Here is a 24,049-nt window from a genome sequence, read left to right as displayed (position 1 = left end):
CATCTTCATTTCCATCTAACTTTTGTTGTTTGTTTTTGAGACAGGATCTTACTGTTTAGCTTAGGCTGGTCTCAAGTTCACAATCCTCCTGTCTCAGTTCCTGAGCACTAAGATTACAGTTGTTGCCCATCATGCCAGGCCACCATCCTGTTTTAAAACATTTTTAAGCACTGCCTTGTCCTGGTAGTTTTTAGGCATAATGCAAAGCATTCTCTTCTGCCTCTATTTAAAATAAAAATAACATGCTGTGAGATTTTAATTTGAATCCATAGGCACGTTGTTTCAAATGCCAAGTCACACTGGTCCTAGCTGTGATTAAAGGGGGGTGCTGAGGGGGAGTTCAGGTCACATTCTGACCTCAGTAGCAAATCCTACCCCTGTAGAAATGTCTCTCCCAGCTACATCCCCAGCCACTTTCTTCTGATCTTGCTCTTTCTGCTTGGGATCCTGCCCCTACTCCAAAGTTTGGCCAAACCTCCCAAGAAACCTCAGATGTAACCTCCTGGGGATTAGAAGTCTGGCTCTTACAGATTGCTAGTTTTCTAGACCCAGAGAAGGGAGCACCCCACTGGTAGGCTCTCTAAAAATGGTAGCTTTTGCTTTATCACCAGAACTTCCAAGTACTCCATGTTTTATTATTTTTTTTTGAAGTCATAAAATGGGATAGAGGAGAGACCTAAGATGAAATATCTGGTCCTTACATCCTCCTAAATCCAGCAACGCCTGATGGTGACCAGCCTGCCTCAAGGGCAGCTCCCTTTTCAGTTCATGAAAGTGAAAAGCCCTTTTTTTTGCCCATCCATTCTTCATTTTGAATATTTTCTCAAATGAGAATAGTGATATTTGTTAACTGTTTTCTCTATAGGCTAGCTTTAGTTTCTGAGCTGTGTGGTCCCAATGCCTCCTGCATTTGAGACTTTTAAACAGTGTCTTGATTGATCTGTTCTGTTTGAAGATGGCTGTGAGAAAGATCTCTGCCAGGGTCAGGCCTTGTTGCTCTGATGTGATGGTGAATGGTGGTTCTGTAGACCCAGGAGATTAGCTGCCTGGATTTGCAACTAAAACCAGGATGTGCTGGAATGAAAACTCCAGAAGGGAGACAAAGCAGGAAGGCTACAAGCATCTATTCAGTTATGACATTATCCCATTTCAGTGACAGCGTAACGTGCTGGACTTCGCTATAAATTTTCAAAGGAAGCCCCACAGTCTCTATGATCTTTAGTAACAAAACCTGGAGACATGAATTCCACAATCTGAGATGCTGTTTAGGCACCTTATAAAACATTTCTCCCCATTCTAAGTTGTTGTTCTTTTGTTTTTTTTTCCTTTTTCAAGATACTTTTGGTGGAGGGAGCTGTTTCATTGGTTGACTTGGTACTAAAGTAAGAGCTAACTGTCAAAGTGGAAATAGACAGAATGCCTGTGTCTGCTTCACTACCTCCGTTTCAAGTTAGGATTAACTCTCAGGACACTGCCTGGAAAAAAAGCTGTGCAGTGATCTCATGTCCTAAGTCTCTGTGTAAGAAAACATGAAGATGTAAATAGTGTCCACCTAAGATGCCTTTGATTTACAGATCGGAACGAGTGCCAAGAAATCCCCAACATCTGCAGCCACGGGCAGTGTATCGACACGGTGGGAAGCTTCTACTGCCTCTGTCACACCGGCTTCAAGACAAATGCAGATCAAACCATGTGCTTGGGTAAGTGTGCGCTCATAGTCCATGCTTTTCTTCGGAGCTTATTGAAGGACTCACATCTGAGTGAGTGCAAGATTTAATACTAAGTTGTTTGTTAATTAGGGAGTTTTTTTTGGGTTGGGTTTTTTGTTTTTTTTTTTGTTTTTTTTTTACAAAATAAAGATAAGAGTGGCTATACAGTGACACACCACTTCATCTTGGGCAATCCGAGCACATTAACCATCTTCCGTGATATTCATTAAACTGCCAGTGTGTAGAAATCCCCTTCTTACAGTTTGGGATCAAACTTACGGCCTTGGGCACTCTAGGGGAGCCCTGTACTGCCGAGTCACATTCCCAGCCACAGGAAACAATGTTTAACTAACAGATAAATTGAGAACTGTACTGGAACAACTTCACTTGAATTAATGTTAACAGTGTGTGGCTTTGGATAGTATTCATGGAGGGCTCACTTATCAGAGCAGACTCTCTCCATTTGAACTTTCCGGAAACTGCCAATAAAGAATATATCTTAACAAAGAGCTTAGGAAGCCTGGCTGTGGGTGAACACAACAGATCTGCGGTGCCTTCCCAATTCTCAGGTGGCTGGTGGAGTGGCCCACTTCTTTGGATGTGATGCTCAGACCACATTCAAGGCCCTGGGAGCTAGCAATAACTTTTCCATCAGATTCACAAATAATTCCCTTTTTCTACTTCCCCCTTAGCATAGTGTGTAAGGAAGATGCTCACTGCTGTAGGGAAGTGCAAAAATATTCACGTTGCCAGAATTGGCTTCACAGTGCACCAAAGAGAAGAGTCATAGGCCAGCCAAGAAGACAAACAGCTCCAGAGCCTCTGAACTGAGCCAGATTGAGTACCACCTCATCCCTTAGCTGAGTTCAGAGGGGTGGCTAAGTTATCACTGATGGGAAAAAGGAGACGTGTCCAAAGTGGCGGGTTAGCCTGATGAGTCACAACGTTGGGGTAACTTGGAGTTCCTGAAAGCTGAAGTATGCCAAAGGTGGCGAGAAATGAAGGTCCAGATGCACACAGACGTTTTTCCATTTTCAAGTGAAAATATTTGCGCAAAGTGGCAAGGGTGGAGAATTTGAGAAGCAAATAGAATAAAATTCCTGTCCAGTTCTCATGTCCTCATCTCGCCTCCTCCCACGTGCCAACCGAGGAAGCACTGGACTGCCAAGGTGTAGGCTCTCACCTCAGCCTCTCCAGGGCACCGATGCCATCAACCAGGACATTCCAGCCTCCCGGGGGAGATTCTGTGTGGCGCCCACTGCTCTTCAGCAGCAGTGACCACATAATCACTTTTTCCTTTAGTCATGGTGTCTCTCTCTCTGGCCTTTCTCCCTCCTAGACATAAATGAGTGTGAGAGAGACGCCTGTGGGAACGGGACTTGCAGAAACACAATCGGGTCCTTCAACTGCCGCTGCAATCATGGCTTCATACTTTCTCACAACAACGACTGCATAGGTGAGTGTGCTGGAGATGTCACCAAGTCATGCGTCTGCCTGCATCATGACCAGGGTGCAGGCCGCTCTTTAGTGCAAGCAAGCTTCTACCCAACAGTTGGTCACATAACTGTCAAATGTAACGTGTTAATTAAAAGTCATGTTTAGTAACCCTATTGCCTTTATTAAACTGTGTATCAGCTGCTATATAGCTACTTTGATTTAAGTTAAATTTCAAGATAAACACTTTAGGTTACAATATGCAAAAGCAGGTCTCTAAATTACACAGTTGTGGAAGGGTGTGGAACTCCTTGCCTAGTTGCTTCTCTGCAGCCTCTCTTCAAATAAACAAGGCATTAAGTGTATCACATCCCCTTTATAAGACATGGCAGGCATTTTCTTTCAGATGCAGAGTCTAGATTTAGCTCTATGCATGTACTATAGAAAACACATATACATAAGACATGAAGCAGAAGGGAGAAGGTTTGGGATGAGGAAGGGGCCAGTGGGAGGGCAGGAAGGACAGGGAAAGGTACTAGGAATGTGCATGAGAGCAAGATGCAAGGATAATATGCATGAAACCAGCATAATGAAACCCACTGCTTAGACTAAATAATTTAAAGAAGGGATGCTAAGGAACAGCAGCAACTCAAATACTGTCTAGAGTTAGAGGCTAATTATAAATACTTCTAATTGCAATTCTAAAGTATGGCTTCGTCTGAATTATGTATCTAGTAAATCAGTTTTACCTTTTAAAAATAAAATCTGAAACAAAGAGACCAGAAATAGGGGGACAGGAGGGGTTGAGGAAGCATGAGGAAGGCAGAGAGTACACATTAGGAGTGAAAGCCAAAGATCTGGGGTGAAAGGAGCCTAGGGGGAGTCCAGGTGGGGCAGAAAATCCACAAAAACAAATTTTGTTTGAAAATTTCACATTGAAACTTAATTCTGTGGATACCAATTACATTTTTTAACTAAAAAAAATGGAAAAGGGCAAAAAATATACAAGGTCAAGGCAAAACTGCTACAAAATTATCATGCAAATTACCAGCTTTAATATGATAATGCAATCTTTTCATCATATTTGGATGGGTTCCTGTAGCTGGGTCTGCAGCTGAAACCAGACCTTCGTTGTAATTTCTTATGTTTGGCCAAGTCCACAGAGGCCACCAAAGTTTAGAATGAGGGCTGGGATTTTGACATTTTCTTTGGAACTTAACGAAGATTTTTTTTTTTTTAAGATGTTGATGAATGTGCAACTGGAAATGGGAACCTTTGCAGAAACGGCCAGTGCGTCAACACGGTGGGGTCCTTCCAGTGCAGGTGCAATGAGGGCTACGAGGTGGCTCCCGACGGCCGGACCTGTGTGGGTGAGTGCAGGGCTCAGGAAGACCCTGAGAGGATGGGCGAGAGGAGCAGGCCAGTCCCGAGGGGTCAGCTGTGATATGTGCAAATAAGGAAAATACTAAATGGCATAGGTATGGGGTGTGTGTGTGTGTGTGTGTGTGTGTGTGTGTGTGTGTGTGTGTAAAACAGAAAAAATAAATATAGAATTATGAATTCAGGAGCAGTGTTGGAAGAACACGGGGAGGAGGTGGAGGGAGCCTGGGAAGGTGAAAAGTATGCAAATACATTGTACTTATGAAATCCTCAAAATTAAAAAGAAATTAAGGAAAATAGTCCCTGAGAAAATGTCCCCAGAGGCCCAACACAGAATCAGGCAGTGTCTGTTCTAATCCTGCTGTGGGCAGCTAGAGGGAAAAAAAAAAGTAATCTTACCTGTAAAGACTTTATTTTTAATTTTAAAAAATGCATACATATTATTTCTCCTCTTGTTTTAAAATTAGATTATAGTAACAGAAAATATTTTAACTGTTAATTGTTACACATAATAGCTGTGATGCATTATATTTTGCTTAAAATACCTCTCCAGAGGTAAGTTCACAGAATCTTTTAATAAAAACCCCTTTCACACACTACACTTTTCTTGGGATACTTAATTTGTGGCAGATAGAATGAAATTTGGCTGTATCGCACACTTTGGAAAGCTTTTAAAGCAATTGCTTTCTCCTTGGGAGACTTTTGTGGCTCTTAATGAGCTGTGTGCTTTCTCTGGTTTGATTCCGGTTCCTTTGACGAGTTTGCTCTGTTTGATGGAAATCATACCAGCAGAAGCCTCTCTCCGGTTTCTTTTGTCTGCAGATATCAATGAATGTGCTCTGGATCCTGGGAAATGTGCGCCTGGAACCTGTCAGAACTTGGATGGCTCCTACCGATGCATTTGCCCACCTGGGTATAGTCTACAGCAGGACAAATGTGAAGGTAAGGGGCTGCTGGTGGGAAATGAGAAGGATTGGGGCATTGCTCTAGAATCACTGACATCACAAATTTCTGCAATGGCGGTTTCAGTTTGGAATACTTTTATATTTGTTTTTTAAAATCTAAGTCAGAGGCTATGACTTATGACCTCATCCTCTGTTGAGACAGGAGCAGCTAGTTCTTGTCCTGATCACTGGGGGTGTGAGTTTTCTCCATGCACAGGCTGCTTCGGTGACCCTGGCTCTTTCCTATTGATGGTGTTCCTGAATTTGATGATTTCAAGTGGCCATAGTTGACAACTGAAAACAGCTCCCACATCCACTTAAGCTCCTTAGGTTGGGTTAAAGCGGTTGTATAGTTTGTCTGTGATTTCTGCAGTTGTAGGTTGGTAGAATGTGTTTAGGGAATAGATTCTCAGCAGATTTTACAGGGCATTCCATTTCTCTGCTCTCAGCACAGATTCCTTCTCATTAAGTGAAGGATAGTCATTACAGGAACTTCATAAATAAATAAGGTTGGTTGGATTCTCAAGAAGTCACATAGTTCACAGCCCTACCTTTAAACAGGTCTGCCAGTCATCACAATGGGTTGGTTTTCTCTACTTTTAATACTGTCAGTGAGAAATTTTACTACAAATCCAATTTATACCACCTTTCAGTGGTGATATTTTAAGCAAAAACATTTTATCAAAATGAAGTCTAAAAGAGTTGTTGAAATTTTTTTCTTTTTTTTTTTGAAAAGTGTTTATTTTATATATATGGGTGTTTTATATATATGTTTATATATATGTCTGTGCACATGAACATGCCTGGTGCAACAGGTCTCTGGGAATTGGAGATGGTTGTGAACCACCATGTGGATGCTGGAAATCAAACCAGGCTTCCTCTTAGAAGAGCAGCCACTGCTCTTAACTGCTGACTTGCCTCTCTAGCCACTTCTTTTTTTTAAAGAAAAAACCCACTTTATTTTATCTATTTCTGTGTGTAGGTGTGCATGAGTGTGTGCATGTGCTTGCGTATGTGTGTGAAGAAGTGGGTGTCAGAATACAACACTTGGGAGTCAGTGCTCTCCTTCCTCCATGGGGGGCTTAAGGTCCACACTCAAGTCATGATGGCAAGGGCGTTTACCCTCTGCGCATCTCACATGTACTTGTTCTGCCTTTCTTCATGACAGATTTAACTTACTTCATGATCACTACATAAGTTCCCCCAAATAGCTAGAATAGAGCTAGAGAGAAGTGAAAAGAACTCCCCAGATGATCAATATATGTGCCCATTCTACAACATCTGTACCTATTATTAAGAACATGGTACCTACTGGCTAATTTTTAATATAAGAAAAAGAAATAGGGTTGGGAGGTGTCTCAGTTGGCACAAGCTGTGGACCTGAGTTTGAATCTAGTACCCACATCAATGCCCAGGTGAGTGTGGTGACCATCCTATAATCCCAGCACTTGGGAGATAGAGACAGGGGATCCCTGGAACAAGCTGGCCAGTAGACTAGACACACCAGCGTGCTTTAAGTTCAACTGAGAGAGTTTATCTCAGTAAATAAAATGCACAATGATCTAGGAAGTCGTTCAATGTCAACCTGGCCTCAACACATATGTATGTACACACATCTGTGTGGACACACACACACACACACACACACACACACACACACACGTACACCATATGCATATACATATGCAAATATATATGTAATAACAAAAGATTCATGATAACAATAAAAATAACCTACAAAAGGAAATATTTGAGCATTTTTTACAAAAGATGTCTTTTTTTAAAGGAAAGGATAGAGGGAGTGGCGGAAGAAGTTTAAGGATGAGTGATTCAATGAAGAAAAGTTTAAACTCATTAATAAACCAAAAAACAACAATTAAAAATATACACTACAACATGGAGTGATGAGGAGGCTGGTTTTGCATTGTGTAAGAAAATAATCACTTGGATTGCTTATTTCTAGAAAAATCTCATGGATGGTAGTTACAATAGTAAGGCAAGGTAATGGAGTTAGTTTCTGGACTTGCCCTCAGGTGGGCCTTTTGAGAACAAAGTCATGTAAATACATCTTGGTATAAGCAGAACTGCACAGATCTGAAGCACAAGAGTTCCATGACCTAAGAGATGTTTAATATATTTGGAAAAATTTTAACTAGACAGTACAGCCCACATTTAAGACTAGTCCCTTCCTTCACTATGAATTCTGGCTGAAAGTCACAGGAAATGGGTAAGTTTGTTACAGTAGAGTGGTTATGCTTTTCCCAAAAGTGGAATGATCATGTAACTTACTCACTAAACCGAGATAATTTTGAAAGAGAAAGGGGATATGTAATTACAGTCAGGCCAATGTACACAGGCTAGGAGTCTCTTGGGAAAACTCCTATGACACATTGGTTGCCCAAGCCACTCTGAATTCTCAATCGCTACCCCTTACAGTGATAGGATGTACTAAGTGCTGAAGGAAAGAGCCCTTAATTCATGTGTCTCCCTTTCTAGTAGCTCTGTGATGAAGGAATAGCCCTGGTCTATACAAGAAAGGGATTTTCGTATCTTCAGAAAAACTATCTTGCAGATCCGAGTCATCTTGGATGGGATTGTGCTTATTTATATGGCTATTAATGTTTTTAAGGCTGCAGCATGGGGTGTTGGGGAAGCTGCAGCATGGGGTGTTGGGGAAGGCTCCATCAGTGAGTGGAGGGAAATCAGCTTACACCGAGATCAGCCATGGACTTGTGCTGTCCAATGATGAGGCAGGGTGTTGGAGTTCTGACCTCTCTCCCAGGTTAGTGTGGCATTGGAGTTGGTGCAACACCTCTGATTGGTTGTGCACCTCCATGAGTAAGGAATTTGTCGTTTCTGTGACTAACTCTGCACCTCCACGATTAAGGGGCTGGTTATTACAACTCTTAGAAGGTTATTACAGATTCTATTTTACATCAAGATCTGTCCAAAGTAACTTCTAAAAATTCACTTTAAAATAATATCACAGGCAATCGCTTCCCTGTTGGAAGGGTTCTGAAGCCACTCAAACACTGAACATGTATGTTTTCAATTTGGTGAGTAATGGGGTCTCCATGATGTTCTGACTCTGACATGTATAACTCTTTTAGATATCGATGAGTGTGTTGAAGAACCAGAAATCTGTGCCTTGGGGACCTGTAGCAACACTGAGGGAAGCTTCAAATGTCTGTGTCCAGAAGGGTTCTCCCTCTCCTCAACTGGAAGAAGGTGCCAAGGTAAATGCTTCGGACTTTCATTATTCGGTGTTTATTTGTTGTGGTCTTATGTTTTAAACATGGCAAAGCTCTGACTCTTCGAGAACGGGAAGATGTTTCATTCACCCACAGGTCTAATGATTTCCATATGCCCAAAGGTTCATTTTTACTTTTGAGGTTAAAAACTCATCCATCAAGTTTCAGTCGCTTATACAACTTCCCTGGCACTTGCAACCCTCTCCCTCCCCCAAGCACAGATGCTCACAGGCTTCTTGGTGGGGTGTCCTCAAGAGTCACTGACACCCCAAAACCTGGAGGAGATCAGCTAGAGAAATCTGCAGCCTACATGAACATGGGTGCAAACCGAGACCCTCAGACAGAGAAAATGCAAACTGATCACTTGTCTCCAGAGAAAGATGCCCATCTTTTCCTCACAGATTCTCTGGGGAAACAGAATAACACTTGTCAGTGGCAAAAATATTCAAGGGCTTGCCAGATTAGCTTTAAAATAAAAGGAAAAAAAAAACTTTAAAGGACTCTGAAAGTAAACACAAAACAATGTTTGGTTAAAACCCAGAAACTTGTTTAGACATTCCTAAACAATGCAATTGTTATTTGGCTCTACTTATACAAACGAGTTCAGTGAATTACAGGGTGGGGAAGGCCCATAAGTGTTTACATTTAGAATTTATGTCAGTGTCCATATGTTGCTTTGTCCTTTTATTTGTTTGTTTGTTTTGTGTGTGTGGTTTGCTTCGTGTCACCAAATAATAGGTTTAGAATATAATTTAAGATTCTAAAATATGGCCTTGGGGTTCTAGGCCTGCCAAGTTTTAGCCCAGAGGAGCCATTTAATGGTGTAGAAATGCAGTTTGCTCACCCAAGACATACCAGTACCCACCCAAGCAATCCTCCTGTGTGTACCATCAAGTTTTATTGTCTCTGCATCTCCTGTGAACGCTTGTCACTTTTTGTTTGCTTGCTTGTTTGTTTTTTGAGACGGGGTTTCTCCGAGTAGTTTTGGTGCCTGTCCTGGACCTCACTCTGTAGACCAGGCTGGCCTCGAACTCAGAGATCCGCCTGCCTCTGCCTCCCAAGTGCTGGGATTAAGGCGTGCACCACCACCCGCGGTGTTGTTGTTATTATTATTCTGTCTGGTTATGGTTAACTTTTTCAGTTGATTATTGCAGAAGTATTAAGGGGAAAGTTGCAAATTCCCTGGTTAATTTGATCTCGTAGCGCACTATCAGAAGACTGTCAGTGTTTCAGAATGGTGATTGGGGTACAGCTGTATTCAATAGGTAACCTGCCTGTGTGCTACAGGCCAGTCCAGATCCAGCCTGACTCCTGCCCCCTCGTTTGTGTCTTTGGCTTGGCCTGCGTTCGGAAAGAAAGCAGTGAGAAGCCAGGTGCAAGTCTGCTGATGTGGCAAGCCAGGGGAAACTCCAAGGCTATTAATTCAATTTGCACTGGCCTGTCACAGGGCAAGCTGACATCGCAGGCAGAACCAGTCCAGCTGCGAGAACCCTGCCACATACTCAGCCAGAACTGAGGAATGCAAGCGGGGACTTTCATAATTCCAAAGAAATCTCAGAGGTCAGAAAAGGCTGTTTGCAAATGGACGGGTAACAGGCATCCTAGTGAGCTGGCTGAAGTGTCCCTGGGAGCACAGAGCTGTTTCTCCGTGTAGGGCACCTTTGAATGATAAGCTCACCTAGAGGATCAACATGACAGAAAGAAAGCAAGTCTTCTACTCAGTGCAGGTTCTGCTAGAACCTGAAAATTCAAAACCGGGATTTTTCTTGTAAGGTGACAAATTTTTCTTGTAAGGAATCGGGCTTCTATTAGCCATAAAGTGAGAAAGTTCCACAGAACCACTGATTTTGGGTTTTGCAGCACCAAATGTCACTGTACTCAGGGAGCAGACTCTGGTGCTCAATGCCACATTAAAAAGTAACATTCTTACCTGCGAGATTCAGGGGAAGGAGTCTGTCATTTTGATGGACCTGGGACTTCATGCATTTGAGTCTCCGTCTGAATCCAGGATATTTATTTTCTTTTGGTGCAGAGGAGAGTGGTGGAGGAGATAAAACCGGGTCTAGAGTAAGGTCAGCAATCCAAGGACAGTTGTAGGAAGATGTGGTAAAAACAACACTGTTTATGCGGAACAATGGCCGTGACAAAGAACTGGAAGAATAAAGCACATGAAAAGGGTGTCCGCAAGAAACGAGCATTAGTTGAATCTTGACATTCCTCCACAAAGGAAATATTGGTGGCAAGCACTGCTATGAGAGGGTGCTTTCTGGGCTGAAAAACTGATGGGAGAGAATGCAGAAGTCAGAGTTGGTTGAAACTAAAGGAAAAAAAAGGAATGGTACAAACGGGTGCAGGAGCCTGTCCTCAGACCTGCAGATTTTAGCCACCGTGTAATGAAGGAGGAGCTGTGCAAGGCTCTGGAAGTCAAGTTTGAAGAAGAAGACACATTCCAGACCCCTAGATGAGCTCACTGCTCAGAGCTACTCAGTCTGTTCTGTAAGAACTGGAGAAGTCGGCTTCCAAAATTATGTCATGCAACATCGGAGCATTTCATAAGAAAGAGCTCTCCTCTTCCCTGGTGTTGCCAGAGCAGTAATGAATATAAAGAAATGCATGTATTCTTTGAAAGGAAGGTGACTCTTCTGCACCCACCCGTAGCCCTGCCTCCTGCCTTCCTTTTTCTTCTTTCTAGGGCACTAAACAGGTTCCAGTTGGAAATTTAATTTTGATGGAGCTGTGCGCATAAGTGTAAAGTCTGCAGAAAAGTCCCACTTGAGTTTTGTCCCCACAATTCCATGGGTAGCTACTTCAGCGAATGCCCCCTGGTGGCACAGTTGGCCAGTCCACACACTTAGCACTTCTTTGTTTGTTCTGTGCTGTGGTGTGGGGTTTTCTTTGGTTCTGGGGTATATAGGATACGGAATGACGATATGTCTTAGGGCCAGGAGGCTCTCCTGCCTTAGTCTGCCTGCTGAAAGTTGTATAAAATCCATGCAAGAAAAGCCATCATGCAGGGGCTTCTTCATGAGTCATTCTACCTGGGGATGTTGCTGTCCTGAAGTCATTACTATTAAGACTGACGTGGTTGTAATATTCATATCAGCTTACTTTGAAGTAGTGGGTAAACTGAGGAATAAGGATAAAGCAACATAAATTTGTCCATCCTATCTTACTGTTGGTTCCCTGTGACATTAACAGTCTCAGCTCTTTCGTAATTCCAGTCAGTTATGGAATACAGCTATGGTTAATGAGAGCGTGCGTTGACCCGCTGTCATAAAGTGGAGGTTCAGTAGGAAAGCAACTGAAGTGTACTGTGGATGTGCTTTGCAGATCTGCGAATGAGCTACTGTTATGCGAAGTTTGAAGGTGGAAAGTGTTCATCACCCAAATCCAGAAACCATTCCAAGCAGGAGTGCTGCTGTGCTTTGAAGGGAGAAGGCTGGGGAGACCCTTGTGAGTTGTGCCCCACTGAGCCAGATGGTGAGTCGAACACCCTTGTTTCTCATTGCGTGATCCCATGTACATAGGACCATGAAATGAATAACAGTATAAGTTAAAGGCAGTAGGATCATCAAATTCCAAGTGTAATCAGAATGTCCATTAGACATATTTTTATCAAAGGAGCCTGGTAATTATTTTCTTTTTTTAATTATGCTACAAATCAGTCAGATGAAGAATAGGCACATCATTTGGAGTCTTGGTAATATCTCCTTGTTTCTGGGTGTCCTATTCAATCTCTTAGTGTGTGCAGCATGTGGCCAAACTACACAATGGATGGGGGCCTAGGAAGCCTGTTATTGTCTCTGGTCTGCCCACTAATGAGTGCATATCTCCATCACAGAGGCTTTCCGCCAGATCTGCCCCTTTGGAAGTGGGATCATCGTGGGCCCCGATGACTCAGCGGTTGGTGAGTGCTCCACGCTAGGTCCTCCCTGCCTCTTCTTTGTCCTTCCTCCAGGTCTTATTTCTCCACATCTACCTGGGAGGAGTAATCTCTTCTAGTTGTTGTTACATCTCTTGGATGATAGTTGTATTGTGATATTAGATATTCACCGAGTGAACAGACCGAACTGACAATAGTTTAAGAAAAATACCTTGTTTTTCACTGTTTTTTCTTCCTTCCCTTAAGATATGGATGAATGCAAAGAGCCTGATGTCTGTAAACATGGACAGTGTATCAACACAGATGGCTCCTATCGCTGCGAGTGTCCCTTCGGTTACATTCTAGAAGGGAATGAATGTGTGGGTGAGTAGTGGCTCAGCCTCTTCCTTTGGAATTGTACTATGTAAGAATTGAGCTACTTGGCTTTTGCTCTACCAAGGTTGAAGTCTAGCTTTGTCCCTCCATTGAGAAATTCTTCAATTAGATGGTTAGCTGGTCCCTACCCTGTGCTAGGTAGGGAGCTCCCGCAGTGAACCAAGCAAGGACGGTCCTTCCTTGCATGGCCCTTGTAGTCTAACTTGGACAGCAGATAATAGACGTGTCCTAAGAGATACTGAAAAGGACAACAGCAAACAGAATCTTAGGACAATAAAAATGCACTATTAGTGGCCATAATTTATACTTCTGATATATAGAAATACAAATTTTAAATGCATCTTGCATATTTGGCAATATGAAAGACCACCCACCCCATTCAGTTTCTTGTTTCGGACTTTTCATTAAAATGTCCAAGAATGGCTCCTGTATGGACCATTGACTCTTAATTACATTGACTATAAGCTAGATTCAAGTGTTATGGTCAAGGACTCTAAAGCAATGTTGCCGTAATATGGATTAAGTGTGGTATCAACACTGAATGTCTGTCTGTACAAATTAAAACATACTGTCTTCTCATAAGGAGTGGAGGTCTGAAGACTGCAGTGCAGGCTGAGGGTGGGAACCTGAGTGTCCTAGCGACCCTCTCCCACTTGAGTGTGTCATTGTGCAAATGAAGTGATTTGTTTCACATTATACTGGCAGCTCTAACCTGCAATGACACTGTTGTTTTTATTAAATCAAAGGAGACACAGTATTCTTGGCCCTCAAGTGTGGTTTAGTAGTAAAACAGAAACCAATTTCATCAATGTTACCTTTTTGGAATCTTTAGCTTGCTACTGTGTATGTGCAAAAGGAGCCTCCTTGCCTAGAAGTAACCCTTACCCAGAGCTTCCTATTTCCCTGGTCTTTAGATATCTAAAATAGCAGTGCTGTTTCTAAAAATATGGCTCTTCCTTTCCCAAGGGAAAATGTTCTCCCTAAGGCCCAAGTCAGGAATAAGAACAGTGGATGTTCCAGGTGGATGGGTTAGAAGACATCTGTATTTTTTAGAGATTTTTTTTTTTTTTTTTGGTAAAATGTGTTCTCTCTCCACAGTTGTTTAGAAAGGTCATGGCCTAAACATATTTTCTTTTTTTTTCCCTAGCCTTTTTTTTCTGTCTAATGTAAAACATCTGGTTTTAACAGATTCAACAAAATCTATTTGAATGTTGGTTTTTATCCAGTATATTAATTCTATTTAACCTTAGGTCTCTTATTTTGCGTAAGTTTAGTCTTCTATTTTATACCTGGCAAGACGCCATCATATGTAAGCCTTCTTGTGCAGTGATGTAATGTGGGGACAGTTGGAGATTTTTGTCTTCAAACCAGCAGAAACCCCTGGCTGCATGTAGGAACTTTATTCTAGTCATCAGAGCATCTACTCCCCGTGAAAGATGCACTTCTTCGTAAGGCCAGGCTGCAGAAAACCACATGGGAAAGATAAGGGCTAGACATTCAGCTCTCATTGTCTCTGCCATTGAGCAAGGGCAACTCCAGGTATGAACCTGTGATCAGAAGGCATGTGCACTCCCTCCTGGCAAGAACGGGAGATCCAAGCAAGACGATGCAGATCCAGGAACGAGGACAGAATGAAAAGTGATACCTGAGTCCATTTTGTCTCCACTCATTTTATCTCCACTTGGATCACTTGCAGATACTGATGAATGTTCCGTGGGCAATCCTTGTGGAAATGGGACCTGCAAGAATGTGATCGGAGGTTTTGAGTGTACCTGTGAGGAGGGATTTGAGCCTGGTCCAATGATGACATGTGAAGGCAAGTACCTCCAGTACAGAAGACTTGGTTGCCTAGGCTGATCATGGGAACAGTTGCTTGACTACAGTTCCTAATCAAATAGCTTTCATAATTAATTAAGAATCAAGAACATCTGAGCCTAGCAGACTGTTGCATCATTTCTTCTCTATGTGGCCTCATCTTTGCAGGAAGTATAAAAAAAAATATAGGAGGCTATTGACAGAAGTTATACTGTCTATATTAGGGTGCTTATCAGTGTGTCTCTGTTGCTTACATTTCAGTATGACCCCTGTCTCATTTACCACCTTCTGTCTTATTTTCTATCTCCTCTCTTTGTTGTTGTTGTTTCCAAGGGTTTTTTCCTCCTCTTTTGTGTTGTCCTTTTCTCTTTTTAGAAACATCTTCAGACAGAGCTAGATAACCACTGATGTCCTGTGGTCATCTGGAGGCAATCCCAGGGAGAGGTTGCCTAACCCCTAGAAGCATCTGAAAATTATTTGTCAGTATGACTGCCTAGAAGGGAGTATGGAAAAGAAGGAAAGGCTAGGGAGTGCCAAAGAGTGGTTGGTCCCTAGACAATTTGCCTTAGCACACTCCCCTCCCCCGGGAAATTATGAGGAATGCAAACTTTCTGGCCTCATTCTAGATCAGTGAATCACAAACTCTAAAAGTAGGGCCCAGCAGCTGTCCGGAAGACCCATGTGCTCTTCAAGATGAGGGTCACTGTGGTAAGAAAAGAATGGAAGGGAACATTGGTGCTGAAGGGAGCCCTTCCCCAGAGAGGTGTAAGCCTTTAGAAGTTGTGAATAAACTGTGACCTGGACATTCAGTCCTGTTCTCCATCCACATCATTGTTCTTGGGAAGCAACATGATTATTGAGGTGGTTTGTTTTCACCCTCTTACTTTTGGAAAATGCATCCTGATATTTCTATACCATGAATTCTAGAAGAGTAATTTTGTCCAGTAAAGGTAAAGCCATTCTTTAATCAGGGCTAGAACCTGGGCATCTGTGTAAACTACATTTCTCTAAGTATATAATCACCAGAACACTCTGTTTGGGCAGAAGAATCCCTGCTGTCCCATAGGAACCTTTGTTTGCGGAAGGAGAAGTGGCTAAGAGTATTAGAGGACTCAGCTTCTCTGACCATAATTGCTTTAGTTGAAGGAAACAAAGGTGATCCATAGTCCACGTACAAAGGAAGAGGCAACTGGTCAACCTGAGCCTTCCAAGTATGCAAGGTGGACCTCTTGTTTCTCATTCATGCAAATTCATAATTGCACCAGGACAACAAGCTTGGGGGCGGTACTGAGAGATGCAGACATATGGCCACCATAATATTTATGCCAGAAATAAAATAATCAACTAATTTTTACAACTTTCTGGAAGGGAAGACTTCCAACTTTTAAGAAAAGTACATTTCTCTCTTTTTGTCATTTTTGGTGTCATTGATCAACTATTTTGCTTTCTTTTGCTGCAGATATAAATGAATGTGCCCAGAACCCTCTACTCTGTGCCTTCCGGTGTGTAAATACCTATGGGTCCTATGAATGCAAATGCCCTGTTGGATACGTTCTGCGAGAAGACAGGAGGATGTGCAAAGGTGAGGGTCCTGTTAGAGCTCATTCAAGCCAGAACATTCTGTCTCTGTGCATGAGGCAGATGTCCCAAAGCTTCCCTTGGTAGACAGGGCTGGGAAATGAGTGTAGTCTCCTAATCCATAGCAAATGTAAGGGCTGCCATTTCTTCCTTTGCCCCTAGATTGTAACAAGAGGAACAATAAGCCCAGTGAGGGCTGCACTGCAGACCTTGAATGAATTTGCTATGAATTACATGTCTATGATATGTCAGTCATCCTATGAAGTTGTACATATTCTCTGTACAAAGATATTTTCCAGTATCCTCAGAGCTCAATATGTAGAAGTAGATACAAAAGATGAAAATATAAATAAATAATCCTAGTATCATAAATATGATGAGAGTTGTATATACCAAATGTTCCGAGAGGGGCTAAAGAGATGACTCAGCAATTGAGTGTGCTTGCTGCTCTTGCAGAGGACCCAATTCAGTTCCTAACACTCCCATCAGGCAGCTCACAACTGCCTGTAACTCCAGCTCCAGGATATCTGACATCTCTTCTGGGATTTAAGGGTACCTGGATGTAGGTACATACTTACACATTAATAAAAAAAAAATCTTAAAAAACAAAATAACAAAATGCTCAGAGGATATAACATAACAGGTATCTGAGAACCCAAGGGAAGAAAGAGATACTACATTTCAAAAATTGGGGACAAACCTATGTTCCTTAACACATTTCCATTAAAAAGTCTTACTGAACACTGGCAATCTCTAGAGCGTGGAACCAGGCTGAATCACGGGAACTGGGATTATTCTTGAAGAATCCTGTAGCAGGAATCTTAAAAGTTCTTATTAATAAAATCAAACCCAAGGCCATTTATTGGGGTCAATGCTGGAAGGTCAGAGAGACAGAACAAGCCACAGCTAACCTCACCTGGCCAACTTCTCAGCTGGTCTTGTTTCCTCAGACTGGAAGCCTCTGTGTCCTCATCCAGAATGGCTCTCAGCTGAACTGTGCTGCTAGAAGCCTGAATGCTTAACCAGCCAAATGCTTAACCAGGGCAAATGCTTCTAGTTTCTGGTCCTCACGCCTTATATACCTTTCTGCTTTCTACCACCACTCCCTGGAATTAAAGGCTTGCTTTCTGGGATTAAAGGCATGATGAGTCACCATGCCTGTCTGTACCCTTGAACACGTGGATTTTTGCCTCTGGAATGCTAGGATTAAAGGCATGTGCTACCACTGCCTATCCTTTATGTTTAATATTGTGGCTGCTCTGTGTCTGATCCCAGATAAGTTTATTAGCATGCACAATATTTGGGGGAATACAATACCACAGAATCCAGATTTGCTCTTTTAATGAGCAGACATCTTGTCTCTCAAAATGGCTAACGTCCAGTTTTGTATGAAGTGGAAGCTCCCCTGACTGAGAGTGCCTCGCCATGCAGAATCAAGTTCAAGTGCCTGAGCTTAGAATGTAGAAGGAAGAAGGAAGAGGGGAAGTGCAATGTTATTAAAAGCAGAGAGGGAGAGTACAACCAATCCAAAGAGACGGGAATGAAGGAGGGAGAGCTTAGATGCTCTCTGAGAACTCAGATGGAGAATAAGATACTCAGGAACACTTGTCTTTTCCTCAAATTAAAACTAAAGCTTCACTTACACAATGACTATTCTGATATTGTATTATACTAATTAGATTAGTTAATACTACCATATTAAAATAATACCATATAATATATTACATCATAATAATTATTTTGTAACAGGTTTGTTTTGTTATTATAACCCATGATATTTATAACACATAACATCATTATGTTATCACACTGCAGTTTTAATACTTTTATCATTGTTATGAAATAACATTGTATTATAATAAATAATGTAGGGCCCTTTTACTCTATTTAGTCATAAGAATTTAAAGGCTTCAACAAGCAAGTATGAAACATAAAGCAAGGGAATCCAGAAAGGGCCTGCATAGAGCATCATGCTTCTGATGAGGTCATCAGTTGTCAGGAAGTGTTTTCTTCACCAAGTTCAAAGGTGGTTAGAATATTCCCTCCCATTTTTAATATATCAATGCCCAACAGATGCCAAAGGAAATAAGTTCAGTGTTAAAATAACAGAGATAATCATCTTGGATTTAAAGGGCAAACATCCAATGCTGCTTGTTTGTAAGTTGTGATTATGCATTCTTTCCAGATGAGGATGAGTGTGCAGAGGGAAAACATGACTGTACTGAAAAGCAAATGGAGTGCAAGAACCTCATAGGCACCTACATGTGCATCTGTGGCCCTGGGTACCAGCGAAGGCCTGACGGAGAGGGCTGCATTGGTAAGATTATCTCTGTACAAATGCCTCGTTATGAACTTGAAGTAAGAGAGGGCAGAAGTGACCTGAACTCTGAGTCTTTACCTCATCTCATAGCTCATGCTGGATAGGCCTTGCTGTCCTCTCCTCTGGGCTGGCCTTCCCCTATTCTCTTGGCCTGTATTGATGCCAGGGTTGGGTCACCCACTTTTGACCCTTGCCCTTTTGTGCATGCGGCCATCAGGAGATAGCTCTTTCCACTGATTGCCCTCACCACTGTTGACTCAATTGTCTTACTAACATCCTATGCTAGAGCCCCCTGAACCAGGACTGTCTCTAAGCCAGGGGCTCTAACTTGAAGAAATCTGCTGTTACCTTGAGGTGGGTCCAAGCACAGGTATTTAAAAGCTCCCTGGGTGATACTAATGTGTATCCTGTATTGAGACTCACAACCTTAAGACTAGGGAATGGCAAATTGCCACTTCTTTTGTGAATAAAGTTTTATTAAAACACACTTTTAGCAATCCATGTGCATGTCATAGTGGTTGTTTCTATGCCACAGAGGCAATCAGGTAGTTGCAGAAGAGACCATAGGGCTTACAGAGCCTAACATATTTACCATCCAACCTCTTCTAAAAAGGTTTCTTAACATTTGCTTGAGACAGCAAATACAGGAGAAAATAGGATGCTCTCACATGTACTTTTAGAAGTAAATGACATCAAAAGATATATTTTATGTTGTCAGTGACAAAAAGATTGTTTCCCATTATCCTGGTATTCTCTAAGATACATAACTGAGTGGTAATTTTAAGAGCAGACTCTGAAAGCTCAGAGGAACCAATTGGGGACCAGTGGTCACATACTGAACCCTCCCGGACCGTAGGTGGCAGGCTCAGCTGCAGTTTGAGCTTCCAGAGGAGGTGGGCCTCCCTTCACACATTCAGATTCCTTTGGTCTGAGGTCAGCATGGGCAGTGGGACTTTTGTTTGTTTGTTTCCATTCTGGGGGTTGAACCTACCGCTTTCCATGTGCTAGGAAAATGCTCCAGACTAAACTACATGCCCGGGCCATTTTGGTTTTTATTCCACGATAGAGTTTACAAACCTCCCAGCCTGGCCTTGGGGTCCCCCTAGAGCCTTTGATTTTCTGTCCGCACACCGCAGCCTCCCAAGCCTGCACCATCAGGATTGGCTGAGCGTTGGGGTTTGTAAGCAGTTCTCCTACAGCTCTGGTGTCATTTCCCCATTCTCGGCCTCTGTCAGCGAGATCCCTGTTCTCGGGGCCATAAGCTGTTCTCAAATGGAAGAAACACTGGGGAGTTTGTTCATGGTCTTCAGCTCGGAACAATCACCAGATAATCCAAAGATACTCCAGCTATTTTAGTGGTTTTTTTTAATCAGGGATATTAAATTATGGCTCATCATTTCTCAATAATATTGCTGAAGTGTTACAAACAAGCCCTGTTGAAGCTGAAAATCAATCCAGAAAAAGGCTCCTGGGTCAGCACAACTTACTGACATTATTCTGATGAAGTCATAGATCTCTTTAAAATGACAGTCACGCTTCAGTGGCCCCTCCAGTGTGTCAACTCACCTTTCAGGAATCTTCTATATGTACAGATAGGGCAAGAGTTAAGTAAAAAATGTAAGTGTGCCTAAAATGCTGCTGTTTGACTTTAGATGTGTCAACAATATGCTCATGGATGCCTTACAAGAACAGTGTGTGTGTGTGTGTGTGTGTGTGTGTGTGTGTGTGTGTGTGTACTTTTATGTGCATAATCTATCTCTGGAAGGGCACGTCAGAAATTGGCAGTCTGGGGCAGGGGTGGGGTTGGGTTGGGGGGTGCTTGTTGTTTGGTGGCTGAGGAATACAGAGGAAAAGGAAAACTTGATGGATTTTCTTCCTGACCTTTCCTGGATTTCCAGTTTTTAACCAGGTGACTAGGTTACCTGTTTGCAAAGTAAATTGAGAGAGTGAGAGAAGAGAACGAGGAAGGAATGGAGGGAGGGAGGGAGGCAGGCACGAAGAAAAACACAGTCTTTCTATGAAATGTCTGATGATTCCTGTTCTCTGTCTCCACAGATGAGAATGAGTGTCAGACCAAGCCCGGGATCTGTGAGAACGGGCGTTGCCTCAACACCCTGGGGAGCTACACCTGTGAGTGTAATGATGGCTTCACAGCGAGCCCCACGCAGGATGAGTGCCTGGGTGAGTACCTGCCTGCCCCTGCTGTTGCCTTCCCTCAGCCTCCACGCTGGGACACTCGAAAACAGTGTTTCTGGTTTGAAATAAGAGAAAACATTCCTCCTTGGGAGATGACTTAGGGACTGAGTGTCTGTTGGGCTCAGGACCTTCCCACAACAAAATTCTTCCTTTGCCAATTGCACATGGAATTGCTAGCTTGGGATTTTCTAATTGCACACGGAATTGCTAGCTTGGGGTGTTCTTGCTGCCTTTTAAGGCCTTGTGATCATGCCAACCTCCATATGATTTCCTGCCCCCTTTGCTGTAGCATGGCTTGTTGCGACTGTTCTTCCATAGGTCTGGGGGCACAAAGAGTTATAAGCTTGTCTGCGCCGATGCCTTTCTGCCAACTCACGGATTTCTTGTCTTGTTTCCCTCAGACGCCTCCTTTCTCTCTCCCTGCTGTTTCCAGCTTTTCCTTCTTGCTCCTCTTCGCCCAGGGTAAAGTGTTACACCCTTTTTATATCCAACCAAATTCCTAACCCCCCACGCACTCAGAAAAGTCTCTCAATTCCTCCTTGCCATGGAATGTCTCTTCCAGACAACCGGGAAGGGTACTGCTTCACAGAGGTTCTACAGAACATGTGCCAGATCGGCTCAAGCAACAGGAACCCCGTCACCAAGTCCGAGTGCTGCTGTGATGGAGGGAGAGGCTGGGGACCCCAGTGTGAGATCTGCCCTTTCGAGGGCACTGTGGCTTACAAGAAACTGTGTCCTCATGGCCGAGGCTTCATGACCAATGGAGCAGGTACTTCCTTTTTTTCTGTTGTTGGCAAAAGGTGCAGGCTCTTCTTTCACGGGGCAGAATTAGTTGCAAGGAATCTGTGTGTCACTCTGGGAAACGATGGAAATGTGGAGTTGACAGTGTAGGTTTGTCTTGTCTGTGTGACTGAGATTGACAGAAATCCTTCTAGAACTGTAAACATTCAGGGCCTTTTGCCAAATGCCCTTGGCCTAGTTGACTGAGTTTGGTATGTTTGGATCCTTGCCTCCGCATTGCAAGGGTCCAGCAGAAAACTGCTATAAGATAGTTTATAGATGAAATAAAATATCATTTTCAAATTTTAAAAATAACATGAAACAAATGGTCATTCCCCTCCACCAGCATTCATTGTCACTCAAAATTAGCCAAGATGTATTGTGTCAAGAAGCACAAAGACTGCTGTGTGCTAGGAATCAGCACACTTGTGTCTGAAACGCACAAGCTGCTTTCAGCTAGCAATCTAGATGTGAATGGAGGCCGGGGAGGTGTCTGAGGCAGCTCTGAAGACCTGCCAGCCTCGTGTGAGTCCCACTTTTATAAAGTGATCACAGTTAGTTCATAGAAGGACTGAGAAAAGGGTCCCATTGGTGCTCCATTGTGCTCCTTGGGGACGGGGATTAGAAGCAAGAAAATAAAGGAGAGTTAGGAAACAATTATTGGGAAGATGTGGCTGATGGCAGGATGAAGGCACTGGGTATGTAAAGGAAGAAAGGGCCAGAGAAGATGGAGTTACCAGAAGCAATTCCTGCTTCTTGGAGGATGCTGAAACAAGATGGTGGAAGACGCATTTCCTGAGACCAGTGACAAAGTGCTTACTTGGACCTCAGGGTGAACAGGGTCAGGCACACTCATCTGCTGATACTAGATGATTATTAGGCAGTGAAGGGCTGATAATAACTCAGGCAAGTTGCTTGTGTTGGTGCCCTGAGCTAGCTGGGTCAAGAGGTGGGGGGGAGTGGCTTTAATGGCATCAGTGCACACTGACCCAACCTTTCTGTCTGTCATGGAGACAGGAATAAGGATGTCTCTTTCTAGCAAACTGCAAAAACCCGGCCCTGTCATCTACCCCAGGGCCCTGGTTAATTTCCATTCAAAAGAGGGAAGTTGATCCCATTCACCCCGCCCCGTGTTAGGTAATTTGATATTTTTCAGGATTAACTTCAAACAGGACAAAGAGAATATTAGAGAGCGTTCCTTCTTATTTTGAACAGGCAACATTAGAAAGAAACACTGGACTTTCCTGTCCAAAGGGCCCTCTGCTGTGACTTGCTCTTGTGATGCCCACAGGAGGCAAGAATGAACGCAAGATGGAGCAAAGGGCCAAACATGTCTCAATGACCAATTATTGTAAGCCTTTCCCTTTGTTTGAGTAGCTTCTCGTCCGCAGCTCACAAAGTCTTCACTAGCTGTTCAATGAGTTACCATCGCCTGTAACATTTGCTCTGTCTCCTTTTGGTTTAATGCTTTGGTCCATGGTATAGTAACATGGTCTATGAAACTTTACACTCAAGGGACCCCTGTTTATCCCTGTTGCCATTATATATTTTAATGTGTTTATTATTGTGATTTATGTCTGTCCTAGATATTGATGAGTGCAAGGTTATTCACGATGTTTGCCGAAACGGGGAGTGTGTCAACGACAGAGGGTCATATCACTGCATCTGTAAAACTGGCTACACGCCGGATATTACAGGGACCGCCTGTGTAGGTAGGTGCTTTGTTTTCAGTGCTTGATTCCTGAGTAGAAACATCCGGTTACAGGAAAGAAAACCCCACACTAAAAAATGTTGCATGAATCTTAAAAGTTCTTATTAATAAAATCAAACCTGGAAGATCAGAGAAGCAGAACAAGCCACAGCCACCTCACCTTGCCAGTTCCTCAGCTGATCCCATTTCCTCAGACTGGAAGCTTCTGTGTCCTCATCCAAATGAATCTCAGCTGAACTGCTGCTAGAAGCCTGAAAGCTTAACCAGACCAAATGCTTCTAGTTCCTGGTCCTCACGCCTTATATACCTTTCTGCTTTCTGCCATCACTCCCTGGGATTAAAAGCTCACTTTCTGGGATTAAAGGCGTGAGTCACCATGCCTGGCTGTTTCCAGTGTGGCCTTGAAGTCATAGAGATCCAGAGGGATTTCTGCCTCTGGAATGCTAGGATTAAAGGCGTGAGTGCCACCATTTTTTAGCCTCTGTATCTAGTGGCTGTTCCGTTCTCTGACCCCAGAAAAGTTTATTAGGGTGCACAATATTTTGGGGAACACAATACCACCACAGAAAAATCTAAACCGCATCTATACTTAATAGAAAATTATGAGGCAATGATCAGATGCTTCACAGAGTTTATAGGTCTAGATGCTGAGCATTCAGAAAATCTTCTAAGT

General features: G+C 42.9%; 1 protein-coding gene across 1 annotated transcript in view; it reads left to right on the top strand.

The window, feature by feature from the left end:
- Fbn1 (fibrillin 1) overlaps positions 1 to 24,049 on the top strand; it is a 215,568-nt gene that overhangs the window by 176,973 nt on the left and 14,546 nt on the right. Inside the window, exons 45-58 of the mRNA XM_059261299.1 lie at positions 1,575 to 1,700; positions 3,049 to 3,165; positions 4,385 to 4,513; positions 5,346 to 5,465; positions 8,578 to 8,703; positions 12,049 to 12,198; positions 12,560 to 12,625; positions 12,848 to 12,964; positions 14,673 to 14,792; positions 16,251 to 16,373; positions 18,555 to 18,686; positions 20,745 to 20,870; positions 21,448 to 21,654; positions 23,252 to 23,377. Coding sequence (XP_059117282.1) covers positions 1,575 to 1,700; positions 3,049 to 3,165; positions 4,385 to 4,513; positions 5,346 to 5,465; positions 8,578 to 8,703; positions 12,049 to 12,198; positions 12,560 to 12,625; positions 12,848 to 12,964; positions 14,673 to 14,792; positions 16,251 to 16,373; positions 18,555 to 18,686; positions 20,745 to 20,870; positions 21,448 to 21,654; positions 23,252 to 23,377 — 1,785 coding nt within the window. The remainder of the gene's footprint in view (positions 1 to 1,574; positions 1,701 to 3,048; positions 3,166 to 4,384; positions 4,514 to 5,345; positions 5,466 to 8,577; positions 8,704 to 12,048; positions 12,199 to 12,559; positions 12,626 to 12,847; positions 12,965 to 14,672; positions 14,793 to 16,250; positions 16,374 to 18,554; positions 18,687 to 20,744; positions 20,871 to 21,447; positions 21,655 to 23,251; positions 23,378 to 24,049) is intronic.

This window comes from Peromyscus eremicus, chromosome 4, assembly GCF_949786415.1.
Source record: "Peromyscus eremicus chromosome 4, PerEre_H2_v1, whole genome shotgun sequence".
NCBI classification, from domain to species: Eukaryota; Metazoa; Chordata; class Mammalia; order Rodentia; family Cricetidae; genus Peromyscus; species Peromyscus eremicus.
This window is presented reverse-complemented; position numbering and strand designations above follow the sequence as displayed.